Below are 26554 nucleotides of genomic sequence, written 5' to 3'. Positions count from 1 at the left end.
TAGAAAAATGTTTTTTTGAAACATAAAGTAGAATTCATTTTTTTTTTTCTTTCAGAAATGTGTGAAGCACTGAAAAAGTTTTATCTTAAAACATTTGGAAAAATAGATGAAATTGTGCACTTAGTAAAAACTCCTGCTAAAGTTGAACTTTTAAATAAGTTCATTGAACTGACTGTAGTTGATGCAGATGAAGTAGAAAAAGATACTGTATGTATTGCTGAGCAAGAATTATATTTTTAAGAGACAAATGAGCTATAGCCAATTGAGTTTGATGAAGTGTTCTCAAAAGAACTATCTTTACTCTTGATATCTGGAATTGCTGGAATCGGAAAAACTTGTTTGCTCAGAAAGTGCTTACTTAACTGGGCTAATGGTATCTTATGGAAAAATGTGGATCTTGTTTTTTATCTTGAATGTAGAAAGTTAAATCAACATCAAAATATCAGTAACATAAATGAGTTGTTAAAAGTTTTCTACAAAGATATTTTTCAAGAGTCTGATGCTTGTAACCATTTCTCTGTATTGTTTGTGATAGATGGGTTGGATGAGTTTGCTCACATTGATGAATTAATAAATTACAATCCCCAATATCCGAGCAAACAACCCATCATTAATGCATTAGCAGAAGCATTAAATACTCAAAAACACAAATGTGTTGTTGCTGGAAGAGTTGGAGCTATATTTCAATACAAAGAAAAAGTAACAGAATGTGCAGACAAGTTAACCATTCAAATAATAGGTTTTAATGAAAATGGAATTAATGAGTATGTTGAAAACATTGGTGAAAAAAAAGAGCGCATTAAAAGTGTTCTTGAAGAGTCTTTCTATGTGAAAGCCATGGCATCTGTTCCATTTTTTTTATCAGCAATGTGTTCAATTATTGGTGCAAGTGGTTCTTATTCTTTCAACACTATGACTGAGTTGCATTGCTCTATTTTTTTATACTTTTTTCAAAAACACATTTGCAAAACCAATGAAGCAGTTCATAAAGTAGTCCAAAATAAGAGAAACAAGCAACATATTTTAAGAGTTTGTAAAGTTGCATGGGAGTTGTTCAATCAAGGTAAAATTCTTTTCTCCCAAGATGAAATGAAAGGTATTGTGAATGACTTTGATGAAGTTGAAAATGAACTCTTGGGTTTTATTGAAAGAGTTGAATCACAACTGGGTTATCAATATCAGTTTGCTCACCTCACTTTAATGGAGTTTTGTGCTTCAGTTCATGCACATGTTTATTTGAGTCCTGAAGAGATTATAAGTAATAAAAAGTTGCATAGCTGTTGGTCTATGATCTGCGGATTGGCTAATAAGAGTAAAGGATGTTTTGTCAAGTTTCTTGCTAGCTTAAAGAATTCAAAAAAAGAAAGGAATTCGTTGCTTAATGCTGTACTTGGTAAGTTCCAACTAAAATGTTAAAGAAACATTACACTTTGTTTGAGCTTTCATCATTAGTTTATTATGGTTATAATGAGTTCTATATTTGTTTCCCTTAAGTTTTCTTTAATTATATAGAATTTTTGTTTTATTTAGTGCTGTTTTTCCCAATTTTTTTAGATAATTTTTTAAAGTAAGTAGTAGAATGATTTAGTAGTCAGTTATTTCCATTGAAATGCACTTCACAGTTGGATATTAAAAAGCCATAAATGTTTTTTTCAAAAAATTAGCTCGTTACTTGAGCTAATTTTTATAATCCTTTTAATATCTTTTTTAATTTGATATAACAAGAAATATTACAAGTTTTTTGGAGGTTATCATATCCTTTTTGTTGTTGTTTTTTTTTTCAGTTGATTGATAGTTTTAACTTAGAAAGTCAACATACTTCAGCCATTTTAAAAAAAGGTGTTAACTTGAATAACACATATATCAAAGATTTCTATATATGTGAGATTTCTTGTATATATTTCTTGTATTGATATAATAAGAAATCTCACATGTAAAAAAGTTTTTGTTAAATTCGTGCATTTATTTATAATTATTCAATTAATGAATTTTTTAATATTACTTTTAAATATTTTGACTTTGTAAAGTTAAAAAGATTAATCAACTGAAAAAAAAACAAACAAAATCAACAAAGAAACATTAAAAAATCAAAAAAGGAAAATAAAGAGAATCAAAAATGAAATTTTTGAAAGCGCGTTCCTTGGCTTATTAACCGCATAAAAATATAAGTTGCATTTTCCAAAAAATGATTGTCTATCAAATTATAACAGTAGTTTTAAGGGATTTCATGCAAAACCGTTCCTTTCCCACAATTACAATTTTGGCTTTAAGGTTATTGTTGTTGTTTTACATAAGAGTCGTATTGTAAAACGAGTTCAGTTCATGTCATTAGGTGCGAATGTATGTATAAAAACATTCAGTAACAATAATACAACAGAAATTTTAGAAAAAGTTGAGTTACGAATTAAATGTCTATTCGGCCACACAATAAAAATAGTTTGCAACGTAAAAGATATATGTTAACGGACAATATATAAATCTTGCTAGTGAAAAGTATAGACACTTACATAATCTTAAGTTAGCAGACAGTAATTTGAGAAATAGTAGTATGAAAGAAGATGTTCTGATTGGAGCTGACTTTTATTGGTCATTTGTCGAAAAATATGATAGCAACCAAAAACTTGTAATCTTTAATATATACAATAGATTAAAATTAGGCCAAACATTTTAAAGGAGGATGATTCATTCAATATTTAAAAGATTTTTCTTATATAATATTAAATAAGCGTAGGAGAAAATGTATTTAAAAACTTTTGAAGTTTTATGCATTTTATTGGTATATATTTTTGTTTTTATGTAAACAGGGTCTTAATGTAATCAACAGTTTGAAATTCAAAGAAATAGAGTTGAAAAATTTTGTACTAAAAAGTTTTGATTTAAATATCTAAAAGTTTTAATCTTTAATTTATGTTAAATGTAAAATTTTCTAATACTTTTATCTCTCTGCAGCTCAATATTTCTGGAAGAACCTCTGAAACATTTTTTATGTGGCTTTTAAAAGCATAAAGTAGCTCTAGAGGACTGACCTCATAGTTTTTCAAATTTGATTGAACTAATGAATTTAACCTATTGCAATCTTTAGTTAATAATTATTAAGCTTTTAAGAAACATTTTAAATGTTTAATGAAATATTTTAAATTGCAATCAAAAATACTATTTTAAAAAGTTTTTTTATACAACTTTGTTATTTAATTAAGTGTATAATCTTTCTTCAAAAGAATGAAACAGTTTTTTTAGTTTAAAAATTGCAGTGTTTTTAAAATAACAGACCTGTTGTTTATTTCAAAGTTCATTTAGTCATAACAATTGAACAAAGTTGGAAAAAAATTGAACAAAAAAACAAAAACAAAAATAGAAATATTATATTAAAATTTTAGATAAAGGCATATTACCTTTTTTCTTCTCTCTTCTACTTGTATTTTGTGAATAAAGAAATGTAATATCTGTAATTAGATATATATTATAGATGTTACACAAAATTGTTACACACTAAACTAATTATGTTTATGTTTTTCCCTTCAACTTAACAAAGTTATTGTTTTTGATTTCAAAGACAAAAAAAAAATCGTTTTGAACTGTAAAAGATGTTTTGACATCTCTTACTACTCAAAAGATTTTTTTTTTCAATGTGTTGAGTTTTGCAAAACAGATGACAAGGTTGTTAATTTCAAGTATTTTGTTATATTTAGTATTTTTCAATTTTAATATTCAATAAAATTCTTTTACTGCATAATAAAAAATAGTTTCTTCCATGTTACATTTACATTAATTAAAGTGAACTTAGAAATAATACAATCGATGTCATCTTAACTTATTCGTTTGAAGTTACTAAATTTCTTTCAAGTCTTTTTTATTATTAAACTTCAAATTGTGTTCTGTTTTAAAAAAATGCTTTTAAAAAAAGGTTTTTCTTCTAAAAACCTTTGAGATTTAATTTAACAGTTAAAAACATGATAAAAAGAAAATTTTTAATAATATAATCTTTTAGTTTTGCTGTGTAATATAAGTTGAATATGTAACACTCAATCAATGACTCTTCCACAGAGAAAATGTAAAAATGTTTATTTTGATGTTCTTATATCGTTAACATCTTTTTTGATGTTTTTTTATTTTGCTCTAAATGTTAAATTTTTATTGTTTCAAATTTTTTATGTTTATGTTTACTTTACATGTCGCATTGTTTCCAGTAAAGTTCAACTACATAATGTTAACTTAGCCAAGAAGTCAATTCATCAACTTTGAATAAATTAAGTTTAAGTGAATTTTATAAAAAGTTAAATTTTAGGTAATTAAGTTTTAAATAATTTAATCTCCTTACATAGATTCGTCAAAATGAATAAATTTATTTAACAAGTGAATTTTATAAAAGTAAATTTTGTTAAGTTAAAATTTTAGATAATTAAGTTTTAAATAATTTAATCTCCTTACATAGATTCATCAAAATGAATAAATTTATTTAACAAGTGAATTTTATAAAAGTAAATTTTGTTAAGTTAAAATTTTAGATAATTAAGTTTTAAATAATTTTACCTTATATAGAGTTGTATAAAGTGAGAGTATAAATTTATTTCACTCTCACTTTATATAACTAAAATATTTAAAAAAATAAAATAAAAAGAATAAATTTAAATATTTTTCAGTGTTAATTTACAAAATTTAAATAATTTATCCTCCTTTAAAATAACAGTTCTGTAGATATTTAAGATAAATAAATCACTTGGTAATAAGACATTTTTAAAAAAGTATATTGACCAGCATTTGCAACAAATGCTCCTTTAAAAAAATTTTAGACATAAACATTACATATATATCTGTTAATTATATTTATATGCATAACATTTTAAAAATGAAAGTTATCTGTTTTTTGCTTCTAGATTCTTAAATATATGTCAAAATGAATAAAATAATAAAAAATATTAATTTTTAGAAATAGATTATGTATGTAGAGTTTAAAGGTAGTTTTATTGTTTTTGGCCATAAAAAAACTTAACACCAATATTGGACTTTATTACACGACCAGAACATTTTTTTTTTTTTACCATAAAAAAACACCAATTTTGACTTTTCAAGGTTACAAGACCATAACATAATTAAAATTTGGAAAAAAAATGTGGATTCCTTATCACTAGGGAATATTGATTGCTTATGCCAAAAAATATCAGTTTACAAATTTCACTTTTTGAATTTTTGCTGAGCCACAGGATAAACGATTTAAATTTATTTCCCCTTCATTTTTTTGTTTTCATTTCTAATTAAATAAGTTTTTTCTAAAATAAAATTTCATACATCGTACTTTTTTGTTTTTAAGATTTGGTACCAAAAAGTATTGATCTGTATTATGGTAAGAATTATTTGTTATTTTAATTTGTTTAGGGAAGATTTTACATGATCAATGCTTTGAAAAAGCGATTGCTTTATTTTCGAGAACGTTTCTTCGGTTCGTTCCCGCACCACAAATTTAAAATAATTGATGAATTCGACTACTTTTCTTTTCTCGTTTGCAAAATACTATTGAGCATTTCTAACATATTGAATCGTTTTTTATTTTATAGACCAAAATCTCGGCATTTCCTAAGGTATAATCTACTACTAAAATTCATAAAAATGCTGAAAATTGATGAAAAGTTTTTCTAAGGATACCTTCATAGAAAATAAAAAATATTTATTTCTGTTAATTCAGAAAAGCTGTTTTTTAAAAACTGACCGCTAAAATGTTCGGAGGGCCAGTCTGAGGAAAATCAATCTTTACAGATTTAATAATGCTACATAGTGATCTACTTTTATAAAAACACGGGACGAAACTCTTTTGAAGAAAGTTTTCAATAGCTGAAAGGAAACAGTGAAGATTTTTATGACATGAGTCTTTTCAGTCTGTTTTACGAAGAAAATGACTCTCATGACTTTCAGTATTATAGAGATTCAGTATTTTAGTAATTGTAGTGTAAATGATGTTATTATCAGTTGCGTTTGTTATCTATTTAGATGGATTGTTTTGTCAGTTTTATTTGTTAGCCTCGTTTTTATGATAAACTTTAGTTTTAACATATTTTCTGTTTTGTGAGTTTTTGTTTTCAGTGTCAGCTTTATTACTTCGTTAAATTTCTAGAAAATAATTAGTTATTAATTTGTTAGGTATCAATAGATTAGCAATGCGTATAAGACAATTGTAAATGTTTATATTGAAAAACTTTCATTTTCCTTGTAAATTTGAAACTGTAAAGGTTAATTGTAGTATTGTTCGTGTAGTTTGACTTAAAAAGAGTTGATTTTATGCTTTCATAGATCCCTTGAAATTCTTTGTGAAAATTAGTTTTTAATGTGATAAAAACCCATCAGAGTTTCGAAAAATAGAATCATTTACACTTTTGTTTTACTTTACTAGCCTTCAAAAATCGACTTCGTTCGGCCTTATGAGTATATCAATTCTTGAGGGCGATACACCCATATAACCAAAATACATACGAGCATGAGTGATACATCCAAATAACCTCCTATTCAAGTTTTATGTAAACTCTTTTGTCTAATCAATTCTCTCTCTCACTAAAACACCCCTTCCCCACCCATACCCTACTCACTTTTAAAGCTTTTCGAAAATACCTCTTTTTAGCATATTAGAAGAGGAGGAAAAAAAAGAAAAGTAACTTAAAACTATTTCTTTAAAGATAAATCCTTCCATATTTTTAGGGAATAACTTTTGGATAATTGGAAACCCACATAAAATTAAAAATCAAGAAAATCATTGTAACCCCTTTTAATCAAAAGTTGTATTCTCCTAACCCTGTTGTTAATTAAACTGAAACATTCCTAAAACATAAGGCTTTGGCCCAACATTTTCCTACCCATCAAGATTTACGAAAATTTATAAACAAGTTTTTTTAAAGTGTATTATAAGTGAAAATTGAATGAAATTTTTAGAAAATGTTCCTATAATGTGATTACATAGTAAAATTTACTTAGAAAAATGATAACTTGTAAGGTAGAAATTCAAATTTTATTGAAAACGTAACCGCGCCAATGTTTGTAAAGAGTTACATGCCCATTAAGAAAATCAAAATTTCATTTAGAAAAAGGTATTTATATTAAAGTTAATTTACTAGAGATAATTTGAAGTAATTTGAATTCAAAAAATAATTGGAAAGATTAAAGAGTTGTCACGAGATAAGAAAAATATTACACATGCTTTAGAGAAGAAGATTCCTTATAAGCAAGTTTCTGAGCTTTTAGATTTGGCTCAATCGTACTAGTTATGAGATATAGAGACCAAAAGACAATTGAAAAAAAAGCATCGTCCAGGCAGGCCAAAGATAATTACAGAACTTTGGTAAGAAAATCAAAACAAGATCCCCGCAGAAGTGCTGTCGAATTAATTAGCATTTTGAGCAAAAATTATGTTGTTAAGTGCAGCGTAGATACTACAAAACGTCGCCTGCATCAACATAGTTTGTTTGGTCATTGTCCTGCCAATAAACCATTAATATTATGAATAATTTGCTTAACCCAAATTAAATTTGCAAAAGATCATTTGAATTGAACTTCAAAAGATGATCAAAAGTCTTATTCAGTGACGAATCAAAGTTTTGCAAGTTTGGTAGCGATGGTAATAAGTATATGAGATACCTGAAAGGTGAAAGATTTGCTCCTCAGCATCAAATGCCAACAGTTAAACATGGTGGTGATAATATAATGGTTTGGGGATCTTTCAGTCGTGATTCTATTGGTCCACCTAATCGCATCGAAGGAATAAAGGATTAGAATGTATAATTTAGATATATACAAGAATGTTATGCTGCCACATGGAAAGGACAAAATGCCTCGTGGTTGGATTCTTCAGCAAGACAACGATCTAAAGCATTCGTGCAAATTCTGTATAATTTTTTTTCAATTTGAAAAAAATATTTTTTAATTTGAAAAAAATTTTGTTCGATTTGAAAAAAATTCCAATTTTGGACTGGTCTTCTCAAAACCCAGATTTAAATCCAATAGAACATTATTGGGAACATTTTGATCGTCAATTCGAACATTTTGATCATCAAAGCGAAAATCGACTAATAAAAATGATTTATTCCAGATGCTTTCGTATTGTTGGGAAAATATCCCCATAGATGTTTTTATCAGCTTGGTTGACTCTATACCTTGTTGTTTTCAAGCAATATTAAAATCTATAGGCTAAAAAAGTACTGATGTGCTGTGATGAAAAAATGTGGAGGAATTAGATATTAGGGAATGTAAATTTTGACGAAAATAAAAAAATCGGAATTCGGAATTAGAAATTAAATATTTTCGGAATTCGGTCGAATTCCGAAAATATTTTAAATTTTTTTTATGTCTATAAAATTATAAAAATAAGTTATTTAAGATAATTCATTGTTATTTATTGCATAAAAAATAATTCCTTTAAAAATAAAAATAAAACATAAAATTATGCCAAATTCATTTAGTACAGAAACATTCTAATATGGTATATCATTTAATAATAAAGAATATAAAATTGTTTTATTTGCCTAAAGTATGTCTTGAGGAAGCAGAGATCACTTAAAGCTGCGTCTCCGAGTCTCGTTCGAGCTTTAGTACAAAGGTTACCACCAATTGAGAAGGCTCGCTCAGACTCCACGCTCGATGGCGGAATCAAAATCAAATGTGAGTATACGGACTCTAATATTTTGCCACGAACGCCGTTCTCTTCAAAGAATTTCATTTCAGATTTAATTTTTAAAATTAAGCTCTTATTTTTTATTTGTTGAGTTGAGTTGGACGTTATATTGGACGATAAATTCAATTGAATTTTGTTCTCCAACTTTTGCATTAATGTTTACGGCTTAGTTTGTTTTTCCAACATCACTTCTATCACATCGTCAGCTTCTGACTGCTCGTCTGAGGAAGTTTCCATGTTAGTGTTAAATATCAATCTTTGTGCAAAGTTTTCAATAACTTTGGTTATTTTTTTTTTCAATGGGTCTAGTGAAAGATGCGTGAATCTGACTTTTTCCGCCATTGTGTAATTACTGAAGAGTTCCAGACACATTAGTTTGATGTTCTCGAAAGACGAAATTTCTTTACAATCGAAAGAACTTTTTTTTATGAGAAAACTAAATCCAAATTCTTCAGTTTCAACAAGCTCAGCTTCATTATAAGTTTGCTCAATCAAGCTAACATTTTCATCTTCAATGTATTCCTCACCCGATTCATCGAAGTCACTTACTTGATCTTCTACACTAACATTTTCTGTATATGTGTGAGCCACCAATTCAGTTGCATTCGAATTATTATACAGGACATCAATTACAGCTAAATGTATCTCATGTGCGAAGCATAACTGCTGATTAAATGGCAAAAGCCGTCAAACTTTTTGCATTACAGCAGCCCCATCAGTTGTTATAGACGTAATATACTTATCGATATTTAGATTGTTGTCTTGCAATGTGGTTTTTAGCCGTAATGCATTTCTCTGCAGGAAAACGTCTTTCAACAGGTACTAAACCTAAATTCCAAAACTGTTTCTTGCCATGGACATTCACATTTAAATAACGTCTGTTTCTTGAAGATGTCCATTCACCTAGAGTTAAACAAAACTTTGTTCCATCTTCTTTTAAATTTATAAAACCCATTTTAGCCCGCATTTTTTGCGCGTATTTTAAAACCATTTTGCGAATCGACTTAGGTGATTTTGGTAATACATAATCTCGAGCGACTTTAGCCAAAAACAAATTTCTCAAATCGAAAGACGTACAGAAAACTTTGAATGGTGTATTATCTAAGACACACATTCGTGATACGATTACAGAAAGTGATTCATTTTTTTTTTTCAAGAAATAGTTTGTAATTATCATTTTTGATGCGCTGCTTTCTGGACCTTCAACTTGCACGACATCCTGTTTTAATACATTAATATTGTGTATTGTTCTTAAATGCGTGTGCTGCGTTGTTGTCGTTGAACCAGCGGTTTTTACTATTTCATAACATATTTTACATTTTGCTGTTAGTTTTTTTGATCCTCTTAAAAAATGAATCCGAACAGAATTTTGATTTTTAAATTGCTTTGTGTATTCCGAATAACTTTCCTTTGAAGACATTTTAGAATTAACTGTTGACAATAATTTAATTTGTTAAACAAAACAAAATTAAAATTAAATAGTTATCAAATAATGTTGTTAAATTAAAACTGCTATTATTCCTGCTACTATTTGCTTACCTATTTAAAAAATATTAATCCGAATAATATTAATCTCGGTAAACGGGCTGGCTCGTTTGCCGAGCCAGCCCGCTTTCCATATAAACAGGCCCTAATTCAATACACATCGCACTCCAATAACCAAATCTCAACACCGTTGAAAATCGTAAAATATAAGAACACGAGGTTATACCAAATATTAATATTATTACAAGTGGATATGAAATAAAGTCATGAAATCGTTAACTGCAATTTAGGAATGTTTCCTCTATGTGTACTTATAATATGTAGGATAACTGCAATTTACAATTGTTTTCTTTATTTCTTCTAATGGAATTAGAATGTAGAATATTTAATAATATAATAATATTTATATAAATCATCATTACATGATATCTTTAATTATAAAAGTTAATAATCTCTGCATATAAAAAGATGTTAATTGTTTTATTTTATTTTATTGTCTCAAGTCAAACACCACTTGTCAAACTTTTGACTCTCACTCAGACAGATTTATATTTGTACAACTTTTCACAAAAGATGTAGATTGCACTCACTTTTGAGCTGATTTTCCAGGCTATCAAAAAACTTCTGCTTCCCATGTGTTCCAGGCCTATTGATCTTCTGCTGTAAGTCATGCGCCAGCAATTTGTTAAGCACCCGTGAAATGCAATTATACAGTCAACCCTCCTTCACGCTTCATCCATGTTAACTAAAAAAGATCAGTTAACAACTGAAATATATTATACCATCATTCATACTATATTCCCTTGCCAAGGGTAACACATCATGGCTATACTTTCTTAATCAGAAATTGGTAAAAACTTACCATAATTTTTGGGTGCTTTTCAGTCTCACAATATTTCTGCAGAGAAGTAAAGATAGGAAATTGTGTATGACAGACATTCTGATCAACAGGATCACTAGAAACACGTTCCTCCTATCTTCCCTGTCACTACTCAAGATTGGTCAACTTTGACTGGATCGTATTCAGTTCACAAAAAAGGTGCGCACTCATAAAAAACTGTCCTGTTATAATAACCACAATAAACAATATACTACTTAAAATATTAGACTACTGCAATTCGTTTTATAAGCCAACATTTTATAAAATAATTACTTAGCCCTAGTAATACAAAACATTCAAACCTTGTGTACTAAATGGCTCAACTTTAAGCCGGCTGCAAATACCAAGCATACTATCATGCATACCCAGTTAACCTGAATCAGAGGAATCACGGGGACTTAACTAAAGTTACAACAAATATTATTTTCAATAGTTTTATAACTTAAACAATTTACAATTACCCCTTGAAAAAAAAATCTATAGCAGTTTTGTACAATGATAAAACTAATCCTTAGCTAATATAAAAGTATATTTCTAATTTAATTTAATTTAATAAGATATGCGCACCAATACATATTTTATATGTATTTCTTAGGCCGTATGTACTCCAACATATGGACTAAAACGACTGCAGCAATTCAATACTGATCATCCTCAGCACTTTTGAATTCATCTTGCTTTGCTGAACAAAAACTAATGCTAAATATAAATTGTTGCTCTAAGAAGATAGCTGATGTTGACCTACTGACATTGACTTTATAAAGTTATAAAAACAAATTGTGATAGTAAAATGGCTAATACAACCGTAAAAACGCTTTAAGTAAAACATCAGTTGTTAATCGCTGCATTCACCTCGGCTTTAAGTTCATAAAGTATTTGCTACGAAAAATGTTCGATTACGAAAATTAGTAACAGCATGGCCTACTTTATTTATACGGCCGGATATTTTGCATTTTGAAAAAAAAATAAAAGGCCAGTTTTTTCGTAAGGCGTTTTTAAAAAAGCAACTGGAATTTCAAAGAATATGGTCAACAAATGTTGCATTGTGAATTGTCGTTCAAATTATGATGGTGAAGTATATACAGTAGTATTTTCGTTTCCAAAAAATGAAGAGTTGAAAAAAAATTGGATTAAATTTGTAAATAGAAAAGATTGGGCACCTACTAATTCTTCCGTAATATGCATCAAACATTTTGAAAAAAAAAATTATAACAAAGGTAATACAAATCAACGTTTTCGATTAATAAAAAGACTAAAGCCTATTCCAACTATTTTTGATTGCACAAATTTGCCTGAAGAAGGTCCATCACAACTTATAAAATCTTCTAATTCATTAAGAAAATCACCAACTAAAAGAATATTTCAGCCAGATCAATATAGACAGTTTTTATTGAGTGATTTGATTAATAACTTTGATGATATTACTGAAAGTCTTGTAGTCCGGTAGAATTTAGTCTTAACCTAGAAAAAATTAGTATAAAGACATGTTATATATCGTTGGAAAGCTTATTTTTTCCTCTTTTAAATGAGTAATTGGTAATTTTTTTTATTTTGGGGAAAAAAAGTTGTGACGTCATAAAGATTAGCAGAAAAGCACCAAAATTGACGTTTTTTTTCTAAAAGAATTTATAATTTAAGCAAGTAAATGTAATATATTTTTACATTTATTACTCCTAAGTATTAGTAGTTGGTTTAATGAACTGAAAGCGAAATAATAATAACTAAAAGTACGGTATAAAGGCAGAGGGGGACGCTACTTTAGCCAATTTTTTGAAAATTTGACTTAAAGATGTGTTTACAAAACAAATATATTCAAAATATATAAAATACTGTTAAACGTAATTATTCTGTAATGTTACCAAGAGCATGTTAAAAAATATTTACAAAGAAGTTTATCTTTATGCATTAAGTTTATCTTATTCTGATTAAATTAAAATTTATGTAAAAACATCTGAGAAGTGACGGTCATGGGCTGGTCCATTTTCTTCGTCAACTTTTTGAATATTTGTACAGTTAATCCCGTGACAGGTAGCACACGATGAAGTGCAGTGAAGTCCCATCTTTCTGCAGGAACATCGACTCGAACAGGAGTTTTTACACCCACATCGAACAACCTTTAGGATATCCTCTGGACCTGCGTTTTCATCTGTCGCTATTGGTGAGTACATAAAGCCATTTAATTTCCATCCCCAATTAAGTGGGTCAAGATCAATTTCACTTAGACATCTCCAAATACGCACTTGATGATATACTCTCAATCCATGGTAGTAAGCAGCTCTAGGAGATGGTGGAAGAACAGAAGGGTCTATGTGAGCTCGATCTGAGTTTATCATTTCCTCGTACTTTTGCTTTCGTATTTGTTGTACGAAATGTAGCAGCTGAAAGAAACGAATTGATGCATTTCCAATATCATCAGGCGATTTATCATCATGGTAAAAAATATTTGCTGCATTGCACAAATCTTTGGCTTCAAGCTTTCTAAAAATTGAAGTCTTTCCAAAATTGTGAATTGCTGATGTTGTATTACAACCTGTAAATGCGTGCGCAAAAAGAATATTGTTAATGACATGTTCTGCTGTACTGCCAATAATCTGATCAATGTCATAACATTCACGCTGGCAATCAACTCTTTTTGTCATACTTGTTAAATATATTTTGTGTAAAGATTCAACTGATTTACAGTGGTGTAATAAGAAGCAAAGAATATCGCTGTCATCAGCAAATATTGTGACGGGCTCTGTTTTGGAAAAGTTAAGTGCAATTTTAACGATTGTAGTATCTGCGTCAGAATGACACACATACACAGTAAAACCTCTTTCTCTTAATCTAACTTCTAGAATTCGGATAAATGATTTTTTGTTGGCGTAGTTAGAGAAAAATTTACTTCTATCAGACGGACAAGGATTGCTTTTATGTATTTCAACTGCAAATTGTGATAAAGATCCACGCTTTATACGCGTAACGTCTTTTGTAGAATTTTCATATCCATCGAATACTACTACACTAACTTTAAGGTAATTAAGAAATTGGATGTACTTTTCAAAAATATTGTCAAATATTTCACCCTTGTTCCAATCGCAGCAGTATAAAAGAGCGCCACCATCGGCAACTTTTAAAGAATAAGGAGCAAATGGCATAGATATAACTGGCTTTGTTAGGTAATTTTTCAGCTTGTGTTTTTGAGCACTGCCCATAAGACCATCTTTAAAAAGTGACATAGGTCAAAATTCTTTATACAATCACTCAATAATTTTGCTGCTGCAGTTATAACTCTGATTTTTTCGTCCTCTGCATTGTGTTTTTTTCTGGTGTACCAGTTTTCGCATAATATATGTCTAAATCTGTCCAGTATAATTACATTACTTTCACCTTGTCGCGAGACTAATTGCATAGAATCTCCGTATTTTTCTTTTAATTTATTTTGCGTCATTTTAAGGGAATATATTTCTTCTCCTAATGTTTGCATCATCTCGTAAAACTCAGAGACTGTGTATAGATCAATATCTTCCTCAAGTTTTATGCATGCTGCATTAAAGACAGTAAGCTTTTCTGTTGATGTTGGTCTTCCACAGCTTGATGTAGTAATAGGTTTTTCAAATTTTGCACGACAATAGATGTGATATCGTGCTTCAACAGCTACAAGATCATTTATATTCAAAAGTCTAGCTTCAACTGTTTTAGATAAAAAATCGTTACGTTCGTTGCATAATTCTAGAGTTGCATGATAAATTTTTGATGATTTTGTTCTTACTTCTATGAAATTATTTCTCTCAGGATGGCGACTGTCAAGTGTGCACATATTTCCACAATAAAAACATTGCTCTTTAAAATTAAAAAAAATCTGTTCTGATCGAGTTGAACGTTTTCTTTCAATAGGAGTTTCCATCGATGCTTGTGATCGTTTAATTGATTTTGATTGGTTTCTTAATTTAGTTCGACACGATGAGTGAATAAAAACCTTTTCTCCTGTCTCTTGTTTTTTATTCAGTTCATTTACCAATACATTTAAATCCAATTTTAAAGCACATTCAATTAATTTTCCAAGAGCTCCTTGGTTATCAATATTCCTTCCAAATCTTGCCCCCACTTGGCTCAACGAATCTCCTTCTAATTTCATTTTACCACACAATGCACATACAGAGGATTCATTTTTTAAGTCCATAATTTTTCAGTTTCAGAACTAGTTTTATTATCACTTACAAGATCAGATAATTTATATTAAAATCTGAAAATAGCAAATCATTACATAATTATAAACACTAAGATAAATAATTTATTAAAAAGTTTTTGATAAATATTGCCAAAAAAATTCGATTACATTTCGAATACAAAAAGAATATTACATTCTAATAACTTTAAAATTCGAAATGTAGAACAAGGAATTTTTATTCCCTCTACCCATTTTTACTTACAGAAACAAAGTTTAACAAAAATATTTGACAAAAACAAACAAAAAATCAAAAATATTCCTCTTGCAAAATTCTAAAAAGGTCCTTTGGGGGGCTGTGGCCCCCGCGGCTCCGAAAGCCATGTTTCTAGTAACAAAAAATATATATATATACTCAGCACTTATATATTATTTAAATATAAGTGTTATTATAGTTACAACGCAACTTATTGTACAGCATACTTAAAATTTATCAGCAACGTTTAAAATTTCGTATTTTACTCCTAATCTTTGTGACGTCATAACTTTTTTTCCCCAAAATAAAAAAAAAAAATACCAATTACCCATTTTAAAGAGGAAATAATAAGCTTTCCAACGATATATAACATGTCTTTATAATAATTTTTTCTAGGTTGACCCCTTTTTTTGTGAAATTCTACCGGACTATTGCTCCAGATGGTTTTTCATTCTTGAAGTATGATGATCATGTAATTTTTTATAAATTGAGTCATAGTACTTTATCTATTCCTGAAGTTACAGAGTGCATTCGCATAAACAATGAGATGCATGTTAAACTATTTTACAAAGGTTCACCCCTGCCATTGCCTCAGTGGTTTTGTCATGGAAGAGATTGTTGTTTATCTTGTAAAAGTATGCTTTATAATTTTCCTACCTACATTAAATCACAAGCTGAACAATTTTCATCTATATTGACTGAATTACAGCAAATTAAATATATGAAGAAACCTATTTTCAGTATATCGTATTCACTGATGTTACGATATACTTCTACACAGTCATACCAATAGTATAAGTATTCACTGATGTTACGATATACTTCTACACAGTCATACCAACTTTTGCGTGAAGAATTGCCTTTACCATCAATATCTTTACTTAAAAAAATAACTAGTGGAAATATTGATGCTCTAAGTTGTGCAAAACATTTAAAACTAGAAAGGAAAGATATCTCACGACATTTGATGATTTTTGATGAAATGTACTTGCAAAAATGTGAAGAGTATTTTGGTGGAGAGATGATTGGTAGTGATGAGTTTGGAGAATTGTACAATTGAATAGTTTGTTTTATGATAGTTGGCCTGAAACAAAACATCCCATATGTGATTAAATCATCACCTAAAAAAACAATCAATGCTGAATGGTTGAAAGAAGAAACTTTTGAATGTCTTCATATTCTAACTGTATGTAAATTTAATGTTAGAGTTGTTGTGTGTGACAACCATTCCTCTAATGTTTCTTGTTTTAAAAAAATACTTTGTGCATCAAATCAAGACAACAATTATTCTCAAGCTGAAGATTTGTTTTTTATTTACAATCTAAAAAAGACATACTTTTGTTTTAATGTTGTACATCTTATTAAAAATATCAGAAATAACTTGTTAAATTGTAAAAGATTTTTATTTCCAGATTTGATGGATTTAAAGATCCTATAATTGTATGTGGTGGAGAAATAAAATGGAGCACCTTCCACAATATTTATGAAAAAGACCTTGCTCTTGATGCGGGTTTGCGTTAAGTACCAAAAATAACAGTGAAAGTATTACATCCAGGCAATTTTAAACAAAAAGTTTCTTTAGTGCTTGCATTTTTTGATGAAACTACTTCTGCAGTAATTCACTCATATTTCCCTGATCTTAAAAGTAGTGCAGATTTTTTGACATTATTTTACAAGTGGTGGGTTTTATCAAATTCATAATGTCAGTATTTAACATGTAATATTTTAGGTTATGCAGTTGTTTCTGGAGATAAAAAATCTGAATTTTTTAGGGAAATGGCTCACTGGATTGAAGCTTGGCAATTACAAAAGGTACCAAACTGTGAGAAGTTTACTTTAAGTGCTCAAACAGCTGCAGCATTAATAAGAACACTTAATTGTCATGCCTCGTTAATTGAGAACTGACTTAATGACGAATATAACTTTGTTTTAACTGGGAGGTTTCAAAGTGACCCATAAGAAAGGAGATTTGGACAATACAGACAAATGAATGGTGGAAGATTTTTGGTCGGTTTAAAAGATGTCACTATTTCTGAAAAAAATATTAAAAATCAAAAGTATAGTAAAAGAAAGTATTAACTTTGATGATAGTTTAAAAGTGACACTTGAGTCAGAAAATAATTTAACAGATTTGAAAAACTTTCTTCTTGATATCAATACAGCTTCAAAAATGTACTCAATATCATGAGTCTAGCACCAGAAAGTAGAGAAGTAGGTGCTCATATTGCTGGATATATAGCAAAGAAACTAAAAAAGCGCTTTGGTACATGTTGCCAAGAATTTTTATGTGGTGCTAATGTTAATGAAAGCAATCCTGATCATACTTATTTAACAATTATTTCTAGGGGTGGTCTCACTATTCCTTCACCATCACTTTTGGATTATGTTTGCACATCGTTTGCTAAGATTGACTACTCTTATAACAAAATAAAGAAATTTAATTTACATGCACGACAAGCTTTAGAATATTTGTCAAATCACTTTTGCGACTCTTTTCAGACTTTTTCTTGTCCTTAATAATAAAAGAATTATCTCTACCAGCAAAGTAGCTGTTGATCATGTAAAATCTTTTAAAAAGAGAACATTTGGAAAAACTCAATAAATTATATATAATACAATTATTTTTTATTTTGATGAAAAAAGATTTAAATATTTTATACAAATATTCTTGCTTTTTAAATTGTGTCTGTTTACTTAAATTCTAAATTTTAAAATAAAGGCTTGTTTGATATCTTTTTATTTATTTATTTCTTATATAATATTCGTTTAGTATCTAAATTTATGAATATAAACTACTTTTGTCAACTTTTTAAATTTAGAAAGTAAAATATATTTGCAAATATTCAAAAAGTGTTAAGTTTTCGAAACATTACGATTTTGAAAACTGGCTTTCTATTTTTTTTTTCAAAATGCAAAATATCCGGCCGTATAAATAAAAAAGGCCATTGTAACAGAAAGCTTTACTTGAAAAAAGGATATTAGCTTAAAGTTAATAAGATAGGGTAGTAGCTCCTTCTCTTCTAAGCCTGGTCTTTTGTTATTTATTTTCTTGAAAGCAATTTCTTACGATTAAAAAAAAACTCATCGCTGTTAATCTTGCACTTTCGGTTTGTAGGCACTGTTTTTTGGAATGTTTGACAGCATGGTAACAAATCAATCTGGTAACAGCGCAATAAATGTAAGCGGACTAAGACAGTATGCACCCTACGTAAAATGACTCGTTCGTTTACATCTTATTTGTATATCAAGAAACTCCATTCTACATGTACTTCCTTGGTTTATATTCTATCTCCAACATAATCCCCCTCTCTAAACTTTTAGGCCTTCAAAATCTGACAAAAATCTATTTTTAATAATAAGAAAAGAGAAATTGATCATTTCATATAAAATTGATGTAAAACAGGCTTTAATACTATATTTTATATTTATGCTGAAAATGGCTGATAAACAATCAATATTCGAGTCTGAGCAAAAGATTGTACTTAAAACTTACGATATTTATTGGTTAAATTTATAACTTTAAACTCTCAACATAGTTTGGTTAAATGATACATTAAAACAAACACAACAAGATTTTCATTTTAAAATAAAAACTTTATTATTTGAATCCATTGAGCAGATTGCTATTGTGGGGAATTATTTCAACCTTCCCTAAGACACTAATGAGTCACTGTTATCTTTATTAACTTTATATTGTATTTCCCATCTGACTGTGAATCATACAATTTAAAAACTCAATTCCCTTTTTATACAGTTTTACAACCGCGTCATTTTAACACATTAAATACATTAAGACCTTACATGCATTAACAACTAAATACATTATCACCTACACACATTAGCACCTACATACATTATCACCTACACACATTAACATCTACACACACGCTAATTGCATCTTGAAGACGTTATTCACAACACTATAGATGAGCCAATTTAAAATGTGGAAGATAAAGAAAATCATGCAACTATATATCGTCAGCTCGGAATACAAGTGTCGTATACGACACTGTGTTTAAATTGAGAATTTTGCATTTAAAGTTTAAAGTACAAAATCTCTTTATGTAAATTTAATTACAAGTTGAAATTTAACAAAGTTGACTAAAATCAATATAAGTTTTTGTTTAAATTGTCAAAAAAACAAACAAAAAAAAACTTCCCCTGTAACTTTGAGTACGATTTTTCAAATACGACAAATGTATTTCGAAATCAGAACATTTTGTCGGAATACAATTGTCATAGATGCAATTAATTTGATAGTAGGTGAATTAAAGTTAAATTACTTATGTTGTAACTAACAATGACTTATAGCATTAGTATAATTTTAGTTTGACTGTCTCTCGCATTTTTTTTCTTTAATTCATTCCCGGTAACCAATTTATCGGCATTATATACAGAAATATACAGTTTTCAATCTTCAAGCTTCTTATATAAAAATTAATAAGCTTCTTATACAAATATACTTATTGACAAATTGAGTATGATGTAAGGTTTCACTTACTCAATTTATAAATAACTAAATATTCACAATTTTTTCTTTTTTTACATTAAGCAATTTTTATTACCATTATTTATTTTTGAATAATTAAAAATAAAATAACTAATTTATCACACATATCTTTTAATTTGTCTGTGAAAAATGATATAAAAAAGTTAAACCTTAAATATAAAAAACAAACATTTTTCATCATTGTACCTTTTTTTTATAATAAAGAAATAAATATATAGAATGTTTATTAAAACATTTTACAAAGTGATATATTTAATTGTTCAGGCTTTGTGACTTAAAAAGAGTATTATAAAATTCAAGATCATCGCTAACAAAATATTTGACTCAAGGTCATTAATTTTTTTATCTGAGAGCAAAAAACGTGTTGAATCATTTTTTAATGGAGGAAATTCTTTCAGAACTTTAACTTTCTGCTTATTTTTTCTCTGAGGGGTACCTTTTACCAATCTTTCTTCAATTAACTGACCAAAGAACGATTTTTTGAATTTAATATGAAAAGGTAGATGTTTTTCATGACACATTAGTTTTACCTTTGCAAAAGGCGCTTTATGGAAATATAAAGACTTTGAAGCAAGTTTGAAGTTTTTGAAGTCATCTTTGTACATTTATATGACTTTCAATTCTACTGCAGAAGTTTTTTCAATAGATGACAGTAACTTGAATAAGGTGGGAGGGCTGTAAATCTATTGTATTGGAAACTATTTATCAAACTGCTTTTTAAAAATAGAAAAATTATTGTTATTAAAACAGTAACTTAGAGTATTATAAAAAAAACAATGCATAAATACAGTTGATGTAAAAATAAATAAAAGGTAATAATTAAAGAAATTTCAAGAGCTTATTTAGAATGTAAAAATAATGATCTCTTTAAAATTATTTGAACACAAGACGTATTGTAATGAAATCTTTGTACACAAGTATTATATATTTGCTTTTCATTGCTAGGAGAAATTATAGTAGAAAAAGATGAATAAGTAGGACCTTCCGCTACATATCCAGGAGTTTCTTCCTCCATTTGCTGGTTTAGCTCCAATACTATTGGTATCGGATTATCAGCATCAGAAGCCATAAAATACTCCAAATTTGTTATGAAATATTTCATATTTGTTACTTATCTTTACAAACAAACGATATATTTATATATACTGTTTAGTTCTTTTAATTACGAGTAATAATTTTTATTTACTGAACATTTCGATTCAATTCAAAGAAAAAAAAACAAATGGGATGTATCAGTTTTTATTTACAAAAAACACATGTTAAAAGTAAACAAATGAAAGGAATATACGTAGTTAAATCTAAAGTCACGTGAGCAAATAGAAGGCTACTATTGGTCTACGCTAACTACAACAATTGTACCTCGAGCGTCTCGTATAAAAAGTTGATTTACGACAAATGATCTACTGAACTATATTGGAAAAAAATTTAATTGAGCTATCGGATATTTTTTTTTAAAATAAGTCCACAAAAAATAGATTGTTCGCATATATAAGTCATTTTTTGCAAAAATGTCGAATACGACACTTGTATTCCGAGCTGACGATTTGTCTTTTAAATATTCATCGGTTAGGTTTGTTCTGACAAAATTAGATGAAAATTTAAAACTTTGGTGTATTATAGTCATTTTGATAAAAAAAAAAAAAAAAGGTTAGTTAGGAGGATGTATTGCATTGCATTGAGCATGTAATTGCATTTTGCATGTTTTGCTTTAATGGGGTGATACATTTGCATGGTAGAAGATCAAAAGTGCATTTCTTCTGATTCAAATTTAGAATTATGGCTCAAAGCAAATCATGAGCCACATATGTTGTTTGATTCTATTAGAACAACGAGGCTTTGCAGTGGCCAACTTTGCACCAGCATCCTTTCCGACATAATTCATTAATTATTGGTTAAAGCTTCACCTCTGCTTTTTATTGTTGAATCGAAAATTAACTGGTCCTGCCTCCACAATACTACTAAGAAAAGTTTCGCCTATTAACTCCATATTACAACCTATAAAACTTTGTACAATTCTTTGATAAAAAGAATAATGTGGCATTACAAGTGAACTAAGAATAACGGAACTAAAATAGTGTCCGTAGTGTGAAAAAGAAATGTGAAAAGTGCTGAAACGTTTTTTATTTGAATTAAATCTTGAGAGGCATTTCATTAACGAGGGGGGGGGGGGGTCGAAAGAGGGAGGATGAGGAGGAGAAGGAGATTGAGAATGAGAAGAAGAAGGAGGAGGAGGGGGAAGGAAAGGTCTTGAAGGGTTATTATATAGTCTAGATTATATTATGTATAGTCTTATTATATTACATACAGTCTAGAGGGGTTATTGGTTTGAATGAGGAGGTGAAAACAGTATCTTAATGCTAAAAAACAAAAAGTGCGGTAGCTGAAACAACGTTTTTCTTAGAAGAGTCAACAGTGACTATTTAAAGTTTCTTTTCCTGAAAAAAAAGAGTAAAAAAAAAAAAAAAAAAAGCAAGATCGAACCTTTTAAATCATTTGCAATTGTACTTTTCTGCTTCTCTGTTTGATTTGTATGTATTTCTTTTTAATATTTTAAATATATATGTCTGATACTTGTACTTTTATATTTCTATTTAATATATTTGTTTATGTATTTCGAAAAACCTAAATCATGTAAATATTAATTTAGTTTTTTCTTTTTTCGTTTTTGTCTTACTAATGTAAAATTATATTGAAACTGACCTTTCATTTTTGTTTAAATATTAACAAAATAAATATAAACGTTTAAAACTTGTGCTTTTTTTGTTTTTTTTAGCCCTTTTATTTATACATTTCAATAATCCTACTTATAAAATTTAGAATTTAGTTCTGCGTTTGGCTTTTTTTTTAATTAAGCAATCAACAGTCATAATAATGCATTTCTCTTTAAATATAAGTATGCATCGTGAAAGCAAACTATTTCTATTTACAAATATATGACATGAATAAAGATGTGTTTAACTGTAGTTTTTGTGTTCTCAAGATATTGCAAAACTGCATTTTTCGGCGTTTGCTCACTTTTAGTGACAATCTTTAAGCCATTCGCTTCCAATGGATTTTGATAACTAACAACTTGATTTTGTTTCAGGTTTTTGCACACTTTAGTATCCGCCATTGTTTCTTAACATGTTTATATGCTTTTTCTTAATTTTTGAGCGCGCCTTGGAGACGATGGGAATGAAACTTGTATACTTCTGCAGCTTCTTATAGCATAAATCAATCACTTCCACTAATGTCTGCAAGTTGTTGTTCTGACCATGTTTAGTATCGATAATACACCTGCTTTCATCGGGTAGGTCAAAACATTTGCAAGTATTTAATCATGAGTAAGACCCTAGATACATGCTTGTATTTATTACTTCTCTCCACACTTTGCATTTTTAAACATTGCTCAAGCGTTTTTTCCACCAAACTGCTTTATATTCTCAAGTTTGAATATAAAATTTTAATGTGCTGCGTTATTTTTTTGCCAAAATCGGTGTTACCTTGTCCAGTCGGGATAAGTTAAGCGGGTTTGTAAAAGTTTGATAAAACGGCTCTATCGGATTCGGAGAACAAATTTCGTTGGGTAACATTTTACAGTCCTTAGACACTTTTAAATTAATCATTATTAAATACTCTTAACAACTTAGAATAATGATGATAATAATATCTTAAATCCTTTTTTTTTTTTAGATATATCAATATGATTTAAAACTATTTAAATTTTGCTACTTTTAAAAATATTTTTAGTTAAATATTACTTAGTCAATAAAAATATATAAGTTAAAAAGTTCATAAATAAAAATTTTTATTTATCTTAAATTATGTGTTATTGGTTTGTTATGTTTATTAGAATGGTATTACATATTATATTTATATTTTAATTATATGTACCATATATAAATAATTTATATAAAGAGTTATAAATTGTTTCATTTACTAATTCTATATTTGTAAATCCAGATTTGTCCCAGATTTGTCCCAGATTTGTCCTATCCATTCTTATAATCTAACTCTTTTAAATTCTTCATCATTTATATTTTATTTGATTTTTATTATTTCATAAACTGATTTCATTCAACTTATTATATCTGCAATAACCTTTTCTTTTCTGTAATTATCTCCGAGCTCCCACAACTCAATTTTACCGTTTTTTTTCTATCTTCACATTAGGGTTTACTCCTTTTCATTCAATAAAGTATGATTTATTGCTAATACCATGTACTCGCTCACCATAGATTTATCGTTGTATTACCATTGTATTTATCGTTAGGAAGTTGACTCCTTTTGTTATTGCTCTTACTTTTCAAGAACACAGCAAAACCAAATATGAAAGACCCAACATCATTTTTCTGATTATTATGCTCTTAAAATCATCTAGTTTATAATGGTTGCTGCAGATTTGATAAAATTTATTCAGTGTAAACTGTATACGTTTAGTAACCATTACCCGTTTCTCACAAAGATTTTGATCTTTCAAAGGAAATTTGTGAAAAAAAAATATTACCAGTTTCACAAATCTACTTTTAACAGTCAAAGGTTTTTCAAAAAAATAAGAATATTTCTATCATCAACGACCTGATGTAAAAAATGCCTGCAAGAGAAAAATCAGACATCAAAAGATGAAAAAATAAATAAAACGAGTAGGCATCACACACACCGCAAAAAATACGCAAAAAAACTTCTTTATACAAGTGTAAACATAAAAAACTTTCGAGACTTCTACTTTTTATTATTAACAAAGTTTATTTCAAATGTTCTTCTATATTTGTTAAAAGCTACTTGATAAACTCATTTTTTTCTTTTTCAATTTTTATAAGAATTTATAAAAGTTAAGTAAAAAAAAATTTATTTTTAGGAAATTTTATGAAAAAAAAAAGCATTTACAAGCAGTTACTGCTCGACAACTTGGCGATATTTCCCACATTCTTACTTTGTAATTCTCCTAACAAGCAATTAATAGGATGCAGTTAGATCAAATGGACAGAATTAAGATTAAAAATGACAATTAAGTTTTGATGCAAACATTCGAAGTTGTTCGTAAGAATCATTAAACATTCATTTTACTACGAGGAAGTTGAAGCGTAATTTTTATATTCATTTAAAACCATAAAATAACAATATTGGGTTGTCCAATAAATTCGTGCCGTTCTTTTGTTTAAAAAAAATCTTTGTCAAAGCTATTATTCTTTATCATTTTCTATTATTCTTTATCATTTTTTGGATCCCTGATATTTCTGCTTATTAAAACTATGTTTTATAGATCCACTTTATGAAATTCCAAGTCGGTAAAAACCAACATCTCCGTTCCTTTCTTCTTTTGAAGTAAAGTTGCAATCCAGCTGAACTCAATGCTGCTCAAGTCGCCGGAAACATCTGTTCAGTTTACGAACTGGTCAAAAATGATTCAATTGATTCAAAAACAGTCAGTTTGAGTTAAAAGATTCTCTCAGTCTGGGCGCCCATCAGTATTGGATGAGGTGAGATCGGAAACCCTTCTCTAAAAAGTTAATCGCCAAACAACTCAAGAACTGGCTGAATAAATCGGCTGCTCTCCACAAACAGTGCTCAATTATCTTTATTCTATAGCAAAAGTCTAAAAACTTGGTACCTGGGTCCCGCGTCAACGAAGTCGAATGCAAAGAAAATCAGAGGGTTGCTGTTTCTACTTCTCTGCTTGCTAAACATCACCTGGTTGCCTAACAACAGCGGCCATTTTTTATTACAGCTAGTTTAGTTGTTAATTTTGCTTAGGGAGTGACACTTTACAAATTTTTGAAAAAATAACTATTGAATTTATCAAAATTGTACAACCGGAATCGTAATTTATAATGTAAAAAGGAACAGTTTAAAAACAGATGTAAATCGGACTTTTAGAAATAGGTGGAACTTGAAGATTTTGCTGAGATAATACATTTTTGCAATGATTCAGATGAGTTCCAGCACTTAGATCAATCCAGTAAGTATATACTATTATAAGGATCAAATTATTGTTTCTTATTGGAATGGTCTGTAGCATCCTTTTTTTTTCCCACCACAGGTTTTCACAGTCACAAGTCTCAGCTCCTTCCTGGGACCCAAACCTTGGTGTTTAGTATACACTTTTTAATTTCACTTTTGCAGATCATGATTTAATATTTAATGAAGAGGACGTGGTAATTTTAGAATCTAGTGAAGAGGTGTTAATGGATCAACAATATGGCATAAATAAAACATTAGGTCATATTTTATTGATTTTAGAAAACTGAGTTCCAACCGAGAAGTTTAATAAATAAATATTTTTTATTTTTGCAGAAGGAGTGCATGTCATTGTAGATGAAGTCGTGATAAATAATTCAGAAGTTACAGTGGACAGGCAATTGTGTACACAGCAGCCACAATCTTCACCAGTCAATAGTCATTCGATTAATTTTGAAAGGGACGATAGTGATTATGAACCAAGCTCTCATGGACTGACAGCTTCGGAGTCTGATTCACAAATAAATGGAAATGACAAAGGAAATCAGTCAGCCATTTTAAACGTAAAATTAAAAATGCGAAAAAAATCAAGCAATCTGGAAAAAAAAATGAGTAAGGCATGAGAGTTTATAGTTATCCAACAAAAGAAAAACAAACCGTGCTTCAGGAGAAGCGTACAAAAGCAAAAA

At 28.7% G+C, this 26554-nt stretch overlaps 5 protein-coding genes across 8 annotated transcripts in view; 3 read left to right on the top strand and 2 right to left on the bottom strand.

Moving 5' to 3' along the window:
• LOC149893917 (uncharacterized) overlaps positions 1-1366 on the top strand; it is a 14041-nt gene extending 12675 nt beyond the window's left edge. For 2 of the 3 annotated variants that reach the window (XM_090076500.1, XM_090076501.1), the window contains exon 4: positions 56-1366. In XM_090076500.1, coding sequence (XP_089932626.1) covers positions 56-240 — 185 coding nt within the window. In that variant the 3' untranslated portion in view covers positions 241-1366. The remainder of the gene's footprint in view (positions 1-55) is intronic. The other variant, XM_090076504.1, reaches the window with a different exon arrangement.
• On the top strand, positions 381-26554 carry LOC149893913 (uncharacterized). Its single transcript, XM_090076524.1, has 5 exons — positions 381-399; positions 482-1393; positions 5309-5341; positions 24766-25866; positions 25948-26554. Exons 1-4 carry the CDS (start codon positions 381-383, stop codon positions 24879-24881), a joined length of 1080 nt encoding a protein of 359 aa, XP_089932650.1. The 3' UTR covers positions 24882-25866; positions 25948-26554.
• LOC149893916 (uncharacterized) lies at positions 10455-14244 on the bottom strand. Its single transcript, XM_090076495.1, has one exon. It carries the CDS (start codon positions 14231-14233, stop codon positions 12953-12955), a length of 1281 nt encoding a protein of 426 aa, XP_089932621.1. The 5' UTR covers positions 14234-14244; the 3' UTR covers positions 10455-12952.
• LOC149893915 (uncharacterized) lies at positions 14242-15177 on the bottom strand (the record flags this gene model as incomplete). Its single annotated transcript, XM_090068089.1, has 1 exon — positions 14242-15177. A coding segment is annotated over exon 1 (936 nt), but the record flags the coding sequence as incomplete, so codon positions are not given.
• LOC149893914 (uncharacterized) lies at positions 15791-18089 on the top strand. Of its 2 annotated transcripts, none has more exons than XM_090076507.1 (2): positions 15791-16604; positions 16831-18089. In XM_090076507.1, exon 2 carries the CDS (start codon positions 17603-17605, stop codon positions 17933-17935), a length of 333 nt encoding a protein of 110 aa, XP_089932633.1. In that variant the 5' UTR covers positions 15791-16604; positions 16831-17602; the 3' UTR covers positions 17936-18089. The 2 variants fall into 2 exon arrangements, with proteins under 2 accessions (XP_089932633.1, XP_089932632.1); XM_090076506.1 differs by lacking the exon at positions 15791-16604 and having other exon boundaries at positions 16616-17097; positions 17191-18089.

The sequence above is a fragment of the Hydra viridissima genome, unplaced genomic scaffold (genome assembly GCF_058129835.1).
Source record: "Hydra viridissima isolate aposymbiotic clone 2 unplaced genomic scaffold, HvirCarnegie_v1 scaffold_1, whole genome shotgun sequence".
In the NCBI taxonomy this organism is placed as follows: Eukaryota; Metazoa; Cnidaria; class Hydrozoa; order Anthoathecata; family Hydridae; genus Hydra; species Hydra viridissima.
The sequence above is the reverse complement of the archived record's forward strand: the minus strand, read 5'-3'. Positions and strand labels throughout refer to the sequence as shown.